The sequence below is a fragment of the Asterias amurensis genome, chromosome 20 (assembly GCF_032118995.1).
Source record: "Asterias amurensis chromosome 20, ASM3211899v1".
NCBI lineage: Eukaryota > Metazoa > Echinodermata > Asteroidea > Forcipulatida > Asteriidae > Asterias > Asterias amurensis.
The window spans coordinates 317,033-333,586 of NC_092667.1; the positions used below are offsets into that span (position 1 = coordinate 317,033).

The window sequence follows — 16,554 nt, forward strand, 5'->3', positions numbered from 1 at the left end:
GTTATTTTGATCATGTGTGCAAAGGGACTTCAGAATATCTTGCATAGCATTTCCATGTACATGCTCCTCTCAGTTACCATTGTAAACTAAGCCTGGGCTACTAGGGCAACTAGTGTCAAAGTCGCCACTATTGATTGCTTAGTCGAGTCGCAACTCCATGCCGTGCCGCCACGCCTACTACAAAATAATTGATGATTTCCTGCTTAGTAAACACCGATTGTGTGACAAACAATCTGCCACAATGCATCTTGGGAATTAAAAATTAGTCGCGACTAGTGTCGAATTTAATCCTCATAAATTAATCAAACATTAGCTTTCATCTCTGACAAAGATGGCTTTGATAAACATTGGAGGCCTAATTTGCTTATTAATCACACGCCATAATACAAAAGATTTCCCACTGATTTTAAAGTGAGTTTTCCTCATCAATTTTCAAATGAGGGAGAAGCCAGCTTTCAGGTGTTTGACTTCATGTTTTCAAATCTTTTGGTTTTGCAACCTAAAAAGCTGCATTTATCTTATGTTTATGTCTGTATGTGGGCATGTTTTCAAGCAGGGAAGTTGTGGTTGCACAAGTCATGCAGTCTTAAACTGTCTGGTAAAGTTTTGGAAACCTAACAAAAAAGCAGACAACTTTGAACAATTAACCTCAGTTATTTCAATGTTGTTTATTTCAATGTTGTTTATTTCCTCATCAATTTTCAAATAAAGGAGAAGCCAGCTTTCAGGTGTTTCACTTCATGTTTTCAAATGTTTTGGTTTTGCAACCTAAAATACACAGTTTGGGTTTCCACTAATGTGTGCTCATATAATCTTAATAATTCATGTAGATATGTTAAGTATTTATCTTCATACATGTAATACATAAGGATTATGTAATATTTAACACACTTATCTTATTTTACTGAAATGGACGGCAACACTTCAATACTTTTTTTTCTTTAATAATTTACTGCATACAAAATACAGTATATAATTATATATACAAAACTTCAATATCTTACATTTTATACATACAGTTTAGAAAACTTTAAACTGCGAAAGATGTACATCCTCAGAGAAACACTTATCAAGTATAAATGACATAATATTTTCGATAATAATAATTTGGGGGGCTAATCATCCTTACTCGCAGCTAAGAGCTAAATTGCGAAGGACACGGCTACATTGTGTTCGAGAAGCAGGCATGCAAGGGTGCCTTTGGCTGAAAGCTACATCAACCCATTATGACCATGGAGCACAGCAAAGATTGAAAGTGTTTGATTTTTCCCGAGGGAAGAAAATCGGATAGTCTGGAAAACCCTTGTGGCACAGCAGAGAACCAATGCACAACTCAACTCACATACGGCCCTGGCCCGGAGTTGAACTGGGGTCACCTTGGTGAGAGGCGAGCACTTTAAGCACAAACCAACCATGCCACCAAATAATAAATTGCACGTGCAAAACTTACTGGTGAATTAAATCAACAAAATGCGAGTTCTAAACATGGTGCAGTTTCCATTGAAGCTGAAAGTGAGACTAATATGAGCAGTAAAATCATATTACTTGTTTTGTAATTTAAGTTTTTAATCAGTAGGCCTATAGAATACCTCTTTGCACAACACAAAATGTACACAAATCTTTGCAAAGGTGAAACAAAATAACTTCCTAATAATTGCTGGATGAATTTGGACGGGTAGCTTACAAATCCCTTGCTCTTGGCGTTTGTATAAACTTCGGTCTTCCCGAAGGCCATAATAATTTTTGACATTCTGAGAACAACACAAGTCATGTTAAAACTGTGTTGTCATTTTTAATCTCGTCTTAAAATTCCAGTCCAGTGATAATTCCCAGCCACGAGTCCTGCGGTCTTGTAAGGTTTTTTCCTCCAAATTTAAGCCCTGTAGACCTTTATACACAGGTAGGCTTGGTGGATAAATCTGGATCTATACAGTCCCACATTGACTACTAGAATTCATATGATTCTCACAATGGTTGACTGGAGGCTACAGCATGGTTAGGTTGTTAGTTTATTCTGCATCAGGGCCAAAGAAAGGAGTCCAGTAGTAATGGCGTCTGATTCCATTATTGAGCTGTGATAACATCACATGACCATCAACAATGTATGGCTTCACATCAGTGTCTTTCATATCCAAGCGCCCAGATTCAACTAATCCATTAAAGGCCTGCACAAAATAACAAACAAGCGAACATAAAATGGCCTCTCACTTAAAAGTTTAGGCATTACAACAATTCAATTAAAAATGGTGGGAGCTTTCATCTGTTCATACGTGATTATCAACTGCCAATAACTAGACCTTTGAACAAAGCTCAGCTAAATCTTGGTTGAAAGCATAATCAACTTAAACAATGCAATAAAGGCACTGGACATGTTTGGTAATTGACAAGACCAGTTTTCTCACTGGGTGTATCTCAACATACATGTACTGGTATACATAAAAACACAAACCTATGAAAATTTGGACTCAATTGGTCATCAAAGTTGCAAAATATTAATGAAAAAAAAAACACATGTGTTGCACAAATTTGTGTTTTTTCAGATGGCTAATAAAAGGCTTCAGGCCCCGAGTCCTTTTGATTTTTGAATGAGAAATTACCTCTTTCTAAAAAACTACATTACTTCAGAGGGAGCTGTTTCTCACAATGTTTTATAGTTTATCAACAGCTCTCCATTGCTCGTTACCGAGTAAGTTTTTATGCTACCAATTATTTTGAGTAATAACCAATAGTGTCCAGTGCCTTTAATGGTATTGTGTTAGAGTAAATGATGTCTTACCACACATGCTAGTTCCTGTAAATGATTCCCCCAGATGAAGACACTAGTCAGTGTTGTGTTGGTATTCATGGATCGTGCTATTGCACAAAGGCCTGCTGCTTCTATGTTGTTACTCGTTATCACCAACCTGTCATGTACAAACAATCAATAAAGACAATCCTGAACCTTGGACCAGGGCACACATTACACACGGCGACTGTGCCACGCTCACCATTTTGATGGTCAATATAGGTTTACATGTAAACTCTGCGTCGCCTAAAATGCGTACTTCACTGAATTACGCACAGTGACATTGACCACCAAAATGGCGCATCGAAGATTATTCTGATGATGACGTCAGGTGAACTGGGTCAATATGGGTAAAATGCAAATTTAACATCTATTAAATCGATTGCAGTAAGTACCGCTGCTAAAACATAGGATTCAAACTGCCTCTAGCTACCGGAACACAGAACTTGGGAAAGTATTGAGTAAACAGTGCTACCACGTTGGGTAAAAACCAAAATTAATAACCTTTTCTGGGCCCAATTTCATAGAGCTGCTAAGCACAAATATGTGCTTAGTGTGAAATTTCTTCCTCGATTAAAAACAGGATTACCAAAAATTTGGTTGGTAATCCAATTTTTATCAAGGAAGAAATTTCATGCTAAGCGAATTTTTGTGCTTAGCAGCTCTATGAAATTGGGCCCTGGTAAGCATACATTTGTTGTGCTTAGCAACATTTTGTACTGAAGCGGCTCCGTGAAATAGGGCTCTGCAAAAACCATTAGCTGCAAGGACCTGCAAATGCCAATAGCGGTTAAAGGATTTGCAAAGACCAATAATTGTGAGTGCATGTAAAATGCGAGGGGATGCTGTCCGATCAGACACAAAAATACAGACTGAAATCTAGAGAGATGGAAGCGGAGTACTTAATGGGAAAAGACAACAACAAGTTATCAAAAGCAAATTGATAAAATACTGATGGAGTTGTCTTCTTTCAGCAGCAATTAAAAAGAGTAGTTTAAACATTTGTCATATATTTTGTTTGTAATAAGAGGAAACTGCCGAGCACATAAAAACTTCTTAGGTGTTTTAGAATGTTTCTGTCGTGCTGATATGATGGGGGGGGGGGGATCAGGTAATCAGCTGTTACAAAACTTAGATTTGAATATTGTCTGGTTCAATGACGTGCTTGATCACAAGTTACCAGTTAAAAATGAATTCTTCAGACTATCGAAACAGTTGCTATGTCACATGATTAGGGGCAAGCTTTTGCGTAAGAGACAGTGAACACCCATACACAATTCTGAATGAATGTGTTTGGCACAATGATACCAAGGTTTGCTCATCTGGAGGTTGCTATACAAAAGCTTGCCCCGAATCATTTGACATAGCAACTGTCTCTATAGTCTGAGGAATTCAAATGTGAGCTGTCACTTGTGACTAAGCAAGTCATTGTACCAGAAATTATTCAAATATAACTCACAAATGGCTCATTGATAACAATACAGTGGGTACTAAATACTGAAGACCATTTGGTGATGCAATTGTTACAACCCAAGATACTTTATACACATCTTCAAAGAAACTCAAGTTTGGGACATGAAATTTAACAGGTGAGCTAAATAATATTCAAATGAATGGCATCCTTAAAACTTGATCTTCAATATACTCTGAAGATAAATAGCTTGGTTTTGTTTTACATTCATAAGTACCAGGGACAGTTTATCCATTCTGATTGGTCGAGAGGGCATCCCGTGGGGGTGTTTAAACGGATGATATAACCACAGTAAATAGTGTTTAAACATAGGCGTGACATGGAAGCTTATTGCGTGGTGTTAATTAATGCGTAACACATTCAATACGCCAGGATGGCCGGTACTCAATGTAAAAAAACACAATTAGCATGCGCGCGTATGTACAACTGTTGAGCGTCAATGCAATTTTGACCCTTCACGAAAGGGCGCCAAGACAGAAATTGAAAAAAAAAGTTTCTCGTTACGGGCGATGCAGGCGCTGTTGGTGAGTTGGCCGCACTGTGTGTGAAAGGAAAACGGCCAATTAAGAACTCGTCGCTACCCTTTTATTCCCTTAGTAACTTATGACTTACGTTTTGAGATTGGAGTTGAGACCCGCCAAGGATTCGCTGAGGTAGACTGCTCCATCATCCTCTATTCTGTTATAACCCAAGTCCAGAATCTCTAAAGGTGTATTCTGTTTAAGAAGCTTAGCCAGGGATTTAGCACCATCTCTTGTGATACGATTACTAAAGAGCAAATAAAATGGAATTAAACAATCTACATGCAGAACCTTGTTTCCTTTTTTCTTGAAACCAGCAAAAAGCGTTTATTCAGACAGGATGGTACATGTACGTTCAAAAAGGAATATCTGTCTGATAGTCAGATCACTTTCATATTACGTTATAATTGGAATTTCATGTATAATTGATTTATTTTCACTCAAGTACATGTAGTTCCATTGTCTTGGTTAAAAACAATTAATACCTTCATTCAAAATGAGAATAGGAGCTGGTTACCCTCAGAAACACATTTGAAAATGTTTTCTTCATTTAAAGGCACTGGACACTATTTGTTTTTGGTTATTACTCAAAATGATTGTTCTCATAAAAACTTACTGGGTAACGAGCAATGGAGAGCTGTCAATAGTATAAAACACAGTGAGAAACGGCTCCCTCTGAAGTATCGTAGATTTTAAGAAAGAGGTAATTTCTCACTCAAATATTTCAGACTTCAGACTTGCATCTGTAAGCACAACAATTTGTGCAACAAGAGTGTTTTTCTTTCATTATTCTCTTGCAACTTGGATGTACAATGAGTCACAATTTTCACAGATTTTTTTTAATGCTTTGTTGAGATACACCAAGTGAGAATACTGGTCTTTGGCAATTACTAAAGGTCAGTGCCTTTCATTATAACGTGGGTTTAACACTGTGTATTATTGATGATTATAATTAATTACCAGCTGACATCCAGGTACTTGAGTGAAATGTTATGTTGGAGAGCCTCTACGAGTCTATCTGCACCAAAATCTCGGATGTCACACTTCTGGAGATGCAGCTCCTGCAGTGTACAATTTACCTGAATCAAAGACAAAAATTGCCACGTTAGTTCTAGTTGGTAAAAACATGACCAAGAAGGGCCAAAGTTTGAGAGCTGCTACTAACAAAATTCTTGCATAAAATTTAACTTAGCAGCGTTAGGTTCTTGCCAGTTCAAATGTGCAATGCAATTCTTTTAACCTCTAGAGGTCCTTCGAGGGTGTACAAAACCCATGGATCTCCGTCACAGTAAGCAACAATTGTTTTGTTATACCTTGGTAACATTATTACATGTATAACTATTCTTCTCAAAGTTTTCATCTTAAAGCCATTGGACCCTTTCGGTTCAGAAAAAAAATAAAAGTTCACAGATTTACAAATAACTTACAGGGTTTACAGAAGGCAATGGTGAAAGACTTCTCTTGAAATATTATTCCACGAAATGCGTTACAGCAAAACAATATAAACGAGAATTACGGATTTATTTTAAACACATGTCATGACACGGCGAAGGGCGCGGAAACAAGGGTGGATTTTTCCGTTGTTTTCTCCGGACTCCGATGACCGATTGAGCCTAAATTTGTACAGGTTTGTTGTTTGATATAGAAGTTGTGGTGCACAAAGTGTGGGCCTTGGGCAACACTGTTTACCGAAAGGGTCCAATGGCTTTAAAATACGACAGAGTATGCATAGAAGACGAACAGTTGGTCAAATAAGAAACAGTTCTTCAATGTTCCCTCTACCCCGCGGGTGATTTGTACCAAGCGCTGGAAATCGACCAACAGTGGAAACAATCAAGGTAATGTACACCAGTAACAAAACTCATGTTACCCTCAGCGCTGTGCAGCCATGGTACATGCGTGTTTGTATCACATCACGTGGTTGGAGACAACATTGGAAATTAAAGGCACTGGACACTATTGGTAATTACACAAAATAATTGTTTGCATCAAAACTTACTTGGTAATGAACAATGGAGAGCTATTAATAGTTAAAAACTCCCTCTGAGGTACATGTAACATAGTTTTTGAGAAAGAGGTAATTTCTTACTCAAATAAGAAAATACTTAAACCCTGAAGCCTTTTATTGTTCATCTGAAAGCACACAAGTTTGTGCAACAGTGGTGTTTTTTCTTTCATTATTCTCTTGCAACTTCAATGACCAATTGAGCCCAAATTTTCACTTTGTAACTTTGGGTACACAAAGTGAGAATACTGGCCTTTCACAATTACCAAACAGTTCAGTGCCTTTAAGGCGTCTTTGATTTCACAAGTAAAGATGGAAAGTACAAGTAAAAATTGACAGTACCTTGAGCATTAAAGCCATATGGACAGTGGTCTCTTCTTGTTGACTGAACAGTATAGGTCTGTTAACACACAGAGCCCTCAGTGTGTTATTATGATGTAGCACAGTAGCAAAGGCAATCAAGCTTTGCGTTCCCTACAACACAAAATTATAATGATTTTGTTTTATTATAAAGTTGTTTTCCCCCTATACATTTCCAGTAGAATTCCATCAAAAATTAAACTTGTATTTGTTGAAGTACAAAAGAAATTATATGACAATACAATGGAGAGTTGGGCGATTAAATTGGTTTTTCTTTGTTATCCCTTACTCGAATCTCTTTCTCTGACAACAAACTGTTAAATTTCTTTAAAATATTCTGAAAGAAATGTGCCCACAAAAGATGGTTGCATTAAGTAACATACAGCAGGAAACCTTAATGCGTGATCTTCAACAATCCAGACGAACTTAGTCAATGAACATAGGAAACCATTTTGAAATTAAGGAAAATTCACAATTTGTTTACCGTCTTCAAAAGTTTGTTTTGTTTTTCTATGCAAAGACAACATACACTGTAAATATACTAAGACCAGATTCAAACAGGGGGTGGAACAATACGACACTGACGTAGGCCCACTGCACAGCAGTAAAGTATTGGTCAAGAAGATCAATCAGCAGAGGGATGTTGTAAATAAGGTCAGCTAATCATATTTTACATCGGCAGATTATCCACAAGTGTACGTTACCAGATCTGCATCACCAACATCAAGCTCTTGTAGACAGGTGTTGACTTGTAAGCAGCCAGCCAAGAACATTCCTCCTTTATTCTCAATCTTATTCCCATTCAGCTTCAGAGATGTTAATGTTTCATTTACCTGCGTCATAAATGTCATCAAAAACACAACTTAATTTTACAGACTATCGTGGCATGTCATATGATCCACATAAGAACAAAATTACGTAAGGTTCAAAGGTCAAAGTCATTTCACAATCAAACAACGCAGATGTAGGTACTTTTTCTCTGTGTGGAGCGGGCAGTTTCCTTTGTCTGGGGGACCAAATAGGGGATGTACCACACGCGCATGTACACAGTATCTCACTTGTTTTGTGACAAACGTTTTGGTGTTTTTACACACGGAATGCCGCAATTTGAAAGGATTTTACCAAAGATTTTAGGTACAGAAGGTATCTCTGGGTAATAGAAGCATACATTTTCATTTCTAAAGGTATTTAGTGATTATTTTCTACCACTTTTTGTAGCTTTGTTTTTCTGTCAGACAACACTAAAGTTGTGAAAACTTGTGTGCACAACTTTTCACAAAAACAAACCTTCACTTCGTACGCAAACAATGTTTTGTTGATCTCTCTGATGTTTCCAAACTGAAAGCTTGAATTTGGTCAGTCAAACAAAGGAACTGTGAAAATCATTCACAAGATAATTTCGTCCTCTACAAAATAAACTCAACTTGTTGCCAAGAAAATAAGGATTACTGGATACGGCTCGAAGTGGATTGAATTTTCATGGCGCACTGAGGAGTGTATGGCGTTATGTTTGATATTGTGTGCGTGCTAAAGGGTTAAAGGATTGGGGTGCTTTTTGTAAAACAAAAAAATACAATGTCCACAGATTTACATTAAGCTTACACCGCTTAAAGATAATGTTATAAGAAGGCTTCCTTTGAAATCTTACTAGCTGATGAGGTGCTGTAGTTTTGGGGAAATGAGTAAAACAATGTCATGAAAATACGTTTTACATGACAAAATAATTTTTGTCTCACTGCAGTGAGACAAAAATTATTTTTGTGACATTGTTTGACTAATTTCTCAAAAACTACAGCACCTAGGTAAGTAATATTTTAAGGGACGCTTTTTACCATCAATGTCTTCAAACTGTTTAAGTTTAATGTACATTGTAAATCTGTGTACGTTGTGTTTTGTGTCATACAGAAAGTACCCAAACCCTTTAGACTATTACAAGAAACTGTAAGCACATGTTCTTTAATCAAGCATCATTGAACTCAATCAGCAGCACATACCTGTAATGCCTTAGCAATCACCTCTGCACCAGCCGATTTAATATCATTACTCTGTAGATTCAAACTTCTCAAGGCACATGTCTTCTGCTCATAAAAACAACAATGAGAGTCAGATCATTTGTTTAGTATAGACCACTATGGTACCAAACATTATCAAGCTTATTGATTTTTGTTTTAACCTTTCACCAAATCTCTTAAAGGCAGTGGACACTATTGGTAATTGTCAAAGACTAGCCTTCACTGTTGGTGTATCTCAACATGTGCATAAAATAACAAACATCAACCTCTACCCATTACTCGTCACCAAGAAAGGTTCTATGCTAATAGTTATTTTGAGTAATTATCAATAGTGTCCACTGCCTTTAACATGTTTAAGAAAGGGCGGTGGTCTTTGCCTTTCTCAAACTGGTTTAATACTTGAATCACAAAGCAGGGTCTAGTATCCCAACTAATACAAGGAATGGTCAAGAATTACACCAAAACAAGGAACTTTTCGTGTGGCAGCTGAAGAAAAACTCCAATAGGAACACGGTTCAAGATCCTCTTTTAATGCATGTTAAGCCCGGTTCATACTTCATACGAATGCGAAGCGAATTTGGCATGAATTTGACATCACAACTCTCCTTTTTCGCAGTGATATTCGCAAGTGAGTTGAACAGAGTTGAACTGATGCGAATTATTCGTTGCAAATTTGTGACGTCAACATTTGCTTTGCATTCACATTTGCAGGAAGTTTGAAGCCAGTTTAAGGCTTACCTCTAGTAAATCACCGATATAGACAGCCCCCTCATCAGTGATGTTATTATAGCGTAGGTCCAGACCTGTCACATAGACACTGTTGACTAGAGTCTTATATAGTGCCAGCATATCACTATCATTGAGTCGAGTGTCTGTCAGAAGGTAGTTGTTCCCACGAAGGACTAGCTCCATATTGTCCTTGGGGTCACTGCATTGTACATAAATGGAATGAAAACTTAGTTTGAATCAAGAATATTATAGTTTGTCTGTATAAATGTACACATACACAGATCTGGTACTGTTTTATATCATGTAGGTTGGTTTTATAAAATGCTAAAATTGGTTTTTAGTTGAATGTTGCCACTTGGTGACTGATAGTACAGGCCTGGAATTACATTGGGCCACAGTAGAGGCCATGGCTTAGTTTTTGAAATGAACCAGATTTACTCAAATGTAAGCTTTAAATTTAACCACGTATGCAATGTAACACAATTAATAAGCTTGGTTTAAAAAAATGTTTACTCCTGGTTTTTGAAAACATTAACCCGATTTACTCAAATCGAAGCTTTCAATTTAACCAATATATCACACAATTAATAAGCCTGGTTTTTGAAAAAAGTTACCCCTTTTTTAAAAAAAAACTGTTTTTTTTAAAAATGATCCCGATTTACTCAAATCAAAGCTTTAATTTTAACCAATCATGTATGTAATGTTACACAATTAATAAGCGATATAAAACACTGCGAGGGAATAAAAATAACCATTCAAGTTTATCATGCTCACAATCCTGTTGCGGAAATACATGTAAAGTCATGCCGTCATCATGCATGGTGAAGTTGTTGACATGCAATTAGTGTATATTTAATTTAAAAACTGTTTAAATTGAACTCTGATTTCTTTAACTTTATGAGTAGTGGGTTTTGTACACACCATGGTCTGCATGCAACAATTGTAGGCCTACAGTGTTCACTAATTACAAATGTCTGTGCAACTCTGCATTTTTACCAACATGATCAAGGAAGAATGTGTTTTTGGTCATGCAATGACAATTATTTCTACTTTTAGCCTACAGGCTCATGAGTAAACCTGCAGTTTGAAATCAGACAAGGATTTTTCATGGTCATTAAACTATTTCACTTTTCAGTCCACACAGTCTCAGACAGATGTAACAGAAAGTATACTCACGATACCATTCTTACAATGTACAACTGTACATGTAGGAGGAGTGGCAATACATGTATAAAAGTGTGCGCAATGGATATTGTGGATATTGATTGAAAGAAGTCAGCGCAACCGTGCAGTACTCGGTGAGAGGTCATAAGTCTACAAACTACAGCCACAGATGATCTCTATGATCATGATGATGACAGCTTGTGCCCCTTAAATTGTCTTTTTTTTTAGGACACTGGATACTATTGGTTAGTATCAAAGACCAGTCTTTTCACTTGGTATTTCTCAACAATTAAAATCCACAAAATAACAAACCTGTGAAAATATGAGCTCAATTGGTCGTTGAAGTTGCAAGATAATAATGAAAGAAAAAACACCCTTGCCACACGGAGCTGTGTGCTTTCAGATGCTTGATTTTGAGACCTCAAAATCTAATTTCGAAGTCGCGAAATCAAATTTGTGGAAAATTTCTTCTTTCTCGAAAACTACGTTAATTCAGAGGGAGCCGTTTCTCACAATGTTTTATACTATTAACCTCTCCACATTACTCGTTACCAAGTAAGGTTTCATGCTAATAATTACTTGAACATGTAGTTGGCATACTTCTATAAAATTAGCTGCAGATTTTAAATGCATTAAACGTATACATCAATACAGGTTGATAATTCACTGAGCATGCAGACCATGCAGTATTTCTAAACACATACATTGTTTACAACATACATTGAAAATCACAAGAAACAGCATTAGTTGCCATACCCATGATTCAACTGAGGGAAATGTTCAAATTTCTTAATGCTCAAGTGGTACAACGGTACTTTGCAGATCTATGTAATTATCCAATTCTAACCCTTGCTCTTTGATCTAACCATTGGATGGAACAATTATTTAACCCAAAAGAAACCTGAATGAGGTAAAAGTACAGAAGGGTTGCAAGTGTTTAACATGTTTAAGGGTCTACATGTAGTTGGGCTAAACAAAACCTCATTCTAACAACATGAACAATGTCAAATGTGTGGCCAACTTGATCAGCTCTGTTTGAGGTTGTTACTTCAACCAAGAGAGATGGGAAACTTTCTGCAGTGGTGGTGCTACATAGGAGGCCTACATTTGTATGCTTTAAATTAACCGCAACAAACTTTGAGCATCAAGTTCTTTGAATACCATTCATCTACATTATACACTGTGGTTTGGCTATTTAAAGCTAAAGGTGCATGAAGGATGCATGAAGAAAGTGCGACACTAAGTTTGTACGGGTTGTGCAGCTGCTTGGTGAAAGACAGTGGGGCCTATGGGATTTGAGGCACTGCATGGTGATCGAGGTATCAATATTTATTTGGTTTGCGGTAACACCATGTGTATCTACTTGCCAGGTAGATGTTGTTCTTTAGACCACTGTCTTGCTTAACTGTAAATATTCTACTATCGCTGAGTAGATTTTCAGAATTCAGGAGACTTCTAAGTTCCGAAAAGAACTGTCCTGCTTTTGAACTGCTACCTGAGAAAGGTAGAAAATCAGCCGGGACTGCTAATGCTTTTTAGTGGATCGTTACTACACTACAGGTGGAGTGAGTTCTTAAAGGAACACGTTGTCTTGAATCGGTCGAGTTGGTCTTTGAAAAGCGTATGTAATTGTTTGTTATAAAATGTGGGTAGAAAGATGTTGTAAAAGTGGAATACAATGATCCAGACAAACATGCCTCGAAAATGCACGGTTTTCCTTTTACCTCGTCGACTAATACGGTCAGCCATTTATTGACTCCCATAAAAAGGAAAACCACGCAATTTCAAGGCACATTTGTGTGGATCATTGTACATGTATTCTACTTGTAAAACATCTTTCTATCTAATGCATTTTATAACAAACACTTTTTATAGACCAACTCGTCCGATCCAAGGCAACGTTTCCTTTAATTGGTCTCAACGTTTCGACTAGCTTTCTCTTGTCATCATCAGGAGACATTGTATGCTGACTGGTTTTTTTTTACCCAAAGTGCAAACTACAGGTAAAAAGTTTAGAGTTGTATGCAGTGACTAGTGTGAGAAAAATAATTGATGTTAAGGCACCTTTTAGCAGAGGTCTGAAAGCAATGGAAGTGATTACAGTGAAAACTTTTTATAATACATAATATAATAATAATATCGAAATATTATAGCGCATATATCTACTAAACAAGGTACTCAAGGCGCTGAGATACAAACTTTCAGAAAGATAGGATATCGCAGTGATGTATTCTGAGACACAATTATTCAGCACCTTAAATTATAAGGGTTTACAAGGTGCTACGGCGCATACAGCAGCCAAAGCTAGGAACACCGGGGGGCGTACCCCTTCTCTGCACTGGGTTCTTTTACATGTGTTACACAACACACAGGACCAACAGCTTTACATCCCATCCAAAGGACGAAGCAATGGTTCAGTGTCTTGCTTTTAAAGGACACAAGTGTCACAGCTGGGGATGTGTATAAATGTAATCTGTACCTGTGAAAAAAACATAGGAAACTAAACTAACTGTGTATACGAAAGGGCTTAGACCCCGAACACTGCTCTTGGGTGCACATTGCTATTAGCACATTGAAACTACAAGCAAGCCAATGGTGTATGGGTGAACAATCAACCAGTCAATATCAAGCGATGATGAAGTTGTGTGTGCTTTGGGTATACTTACAGTTTCTTCCTTTGCCTTCTGCAGTCAAGACAAGTTACATTTTAACATCAATTAATTCTTTGAATTTATAATTGTTTACAATATTTTTTTTACTTTTGAAATCACAGACATGAAATAATGGCATAATTAAAATCATTTACATTCGTCAATTATTGGTAAGACCTTTAGATAAAAACAATGCAGAACACCTGTGTTAATGCTAAAGTCCTATCCATCAGCTTAGATTGGGGAGGCCCGACTACTTAGTAACAGTTTGTGTAACAGTTTGCAAATTACTGACAAACATAGCTGAGAGTCGACTGGCTAGCCACACCATCCTTTCAACCTCGCACCCAAGTGTGTTGGTGCAGGTTTTCACACAAGACTTTGCTGATTGTCTTGGAAGAAAAAGAGTTCAGTTGATTGTTCATTAAATAGCAAATGAAATTCAATTCTTCTTTCCATTTAGAGGGTTTGGGAACTTTTTGTTTGGCAAAAAAAAAACACAACACGGTTTCGTAGAAGCTCAAGTCTTAAATAATATTACTTGAGTTGTTGTAGTTTATGAGAAATGGGTAAACAAATTCCACTGAAATAATTTTTGCCTCAGTGAGACAAAAATTATTTTAGCTTGTACAATGGATTTCTGTGACTCCCCTAGACCCAGTGACTGGGACGCTAGATTCCTTTTTTCGAATGACCGATAATGTCAAAATTTCGAAAAAATGAATCTAGTGCCCCATCCAGTCACTGGGTCTTCGACTCTCCTGAAAACATTGCTCTGTGATTTTTACCTTTTTTTCCTCAAAACTTGATGACTAATGAAGCTGAAACTTCTACAGGTAAATCATATTACAAACCCAACATCTTCATTACAGTAAGTAGGGATTAATGTCAATGGTCAAAGAAATGACTAACTTACACACTGTTTACATCCAAAATTTCCCAACTGACAACTTGTCTTTTAAAATCACAAATCAAATTTCAAGAAATTTGACAATTTGCACTTTTACTAGATCAGAAATATTTTGTTACAAGACCTGAAATATTAAACTTTGTTTTGTATTCGCTGAACTTTGCAAAGGTTTAGCATTTTGTTTACTAAATTTAAAAATATACACAACATCAATAAATTAGAAAACATAAATAGCTGATTTTTTGTTGTATGTGCAACCTTTTTTAAAGCCATTGGACCCTTTCGGTACAGAAAAGAAAAAAAATGTTCACAGATTTACAAATAACTTACAGGGTTTACAGAAGGTAGTGGTGAAATACTTCTCTTGAAATATTATTCCATGAAATGCTTTACTTTTTGAGAAAACAGTAAAACAATATCAATTCTCGTTAACGAGAATTACCGATTTATTTTACACACATGTCATGACACGGCGAAACGTGCGGAAACAAGGGTGGGTTTTCCCGTTATTTTCCCCCGACTCCGATGACCGATTGAGCCTAAATTTTCACAGGTTTGTTATTTTATATAGAAGTTGTGATACACGAAGTGTGGGCCTTGGACAATACTGTTTACCGAAAGGGTCCAATGGCTTTAATAAAAAAATTGCATACTAGTGCAGTTTCAATAAAATGTGTCCTTCAATTGAGCTATAGTCATAGTGCCTGTAGGAAGTCAATGTTCTGTGGTGATGTCACAGTTTACATGAAATATTACAAGGTTAATGATGTTCAAACTCACGTTATCTGGTCATCCTTTTCTTTCTCAACGACTTTCATTATGAATGGTGTCGGTTTGACTTCCATTTCTTCACACACATCTTCATATCGCCTCAGAACGCTTGAAGGATCTGACATCTTGATGGTTCAGAATGACGACAGGAATACAAAGACTAAAAAACAACAACGTCGCACAAAAAACTTGGTTAAATGTTATCTAACTTGAAACAAAATGATTACCTAATTGATTGTTCATTCTCTTCTGCATGGATGATTATTTATATTGAGGGAGTTTGGCTGGCACTGGACTGACGCACAAAGGAGTACAACCTGAGCTACAATGTACATGCAACATGATTATACTTATACATGTAGGTCCCGACAGAAAGGAGTCAGAGTAAGAGTTGGCCACAAACTCGGGCCTAAAAAAAAAATAGTCAGACTGTCATATGATTACGAGTATTGACTGTCAAAAGTGTGGTCCTATTAGCTTGCGGTCAACTCGCCGTCAACTCACCTGTGCCGTCAACTCACCGTCAACTCAACCACTACAAAGTCTACACCGCAGATGGCACGTATGGATTAGTCTTGACCCAACCAAGACGGTGTGCAACTTCAAAATTCAACAGGACTTCAAAAAATTTCCTGGCCCTGCAATTTCTTTATTTTATAATTTTTTTACAAATATATTCTGACAAACTTTCCCCAACTAAAGTCCAAAACTATATACCCAAGTTATCAAATCAAAGTTATTTGAGTTTTTAAACTAACCACCCCTTCTTGTTTTATATTTATTTGTCTGCACATATCCCTTCACATGCATGCATACTGCAACTGGGTAAGGGCTAACGACAAGCATGACAAGTGGTGGGAATTCCATTCCCATGATTCCGACGACGACCAACGTTATATTTTATTACAAAATTTTTGTGATCAACGTACCAGAGTTAAACCATAAATTTCATCAACATTGAAACACATAATTACTAAAGACCATCATTAGCCTCACATAATGCGTACCAAAATACGTAGTTTTACACGCACCGTCTTACTCTTATTTCCTGCACCAGAGAGAGTCAAAGAATCAACATTCACAGTACCGCCGTCACAGTGTTGCTATAAACAACTGCTTGGTCAACAACAGAGGGCGGGCTTGCATGTTGAATTAATGATGCAAAGAAAAAATTA

The 16,554-nt window shown here is 36.9% G+C and overlaps 1 protein-coding gene across 3 annotated transcripts; it reads right to left on the minus strand.

Moving 5' to 3' along the window:
* Positions 1–114: 114 nt before the first annotated feature.
* LOC139952106 (leucine-rich repeat-containing protein 34-like) lies at positions 115–16,482 on the minus strand. 3 transcript variants are annotated; one of them, XM_071951062.1, is made up of 11 exons: positions 16,411–16,482; positions 15,389–15,539; positions 13,714–13,731; positions 9,893–10,082; positions 9,137–9,220; positions 7,847–7,975; positions 7,125–7,256; positions 5,738–5,856; positions 4,869–5,024; positions 2,777–2,903; positions 115–2,165 (listed from the first exon to the last, which is right to left on the minus strand). In XM_071951062.1, exons 2-11 carry the CDS (start codon positions 15,502–15,504, stop codon positions 2,010–2,012), a joined length of 1,227 nt encoding a protein of 408 aa, XP_071807163.1. In that variant the 5' UTR covers positions 15,505–15,539; positions 16,411–16,482; the 3' UTR covers positions 115–2,009. The 3 variants fall into 3 exon arrangements, with proteins under 3 accessions (XP_071807163.1, XP_071807162.1, XP_071807164.1); XM_071951061.1 differs by having other exon boundaries at positions 16,387–16,477; XM_071951063.1 differs by lacking the exon at positions 13,714–13,731 and having other exon boundaries at positions 16,387–16,477.
* Between the last annotated feature and the right edge of the window lie 72 nt (positions 16,483–16,554).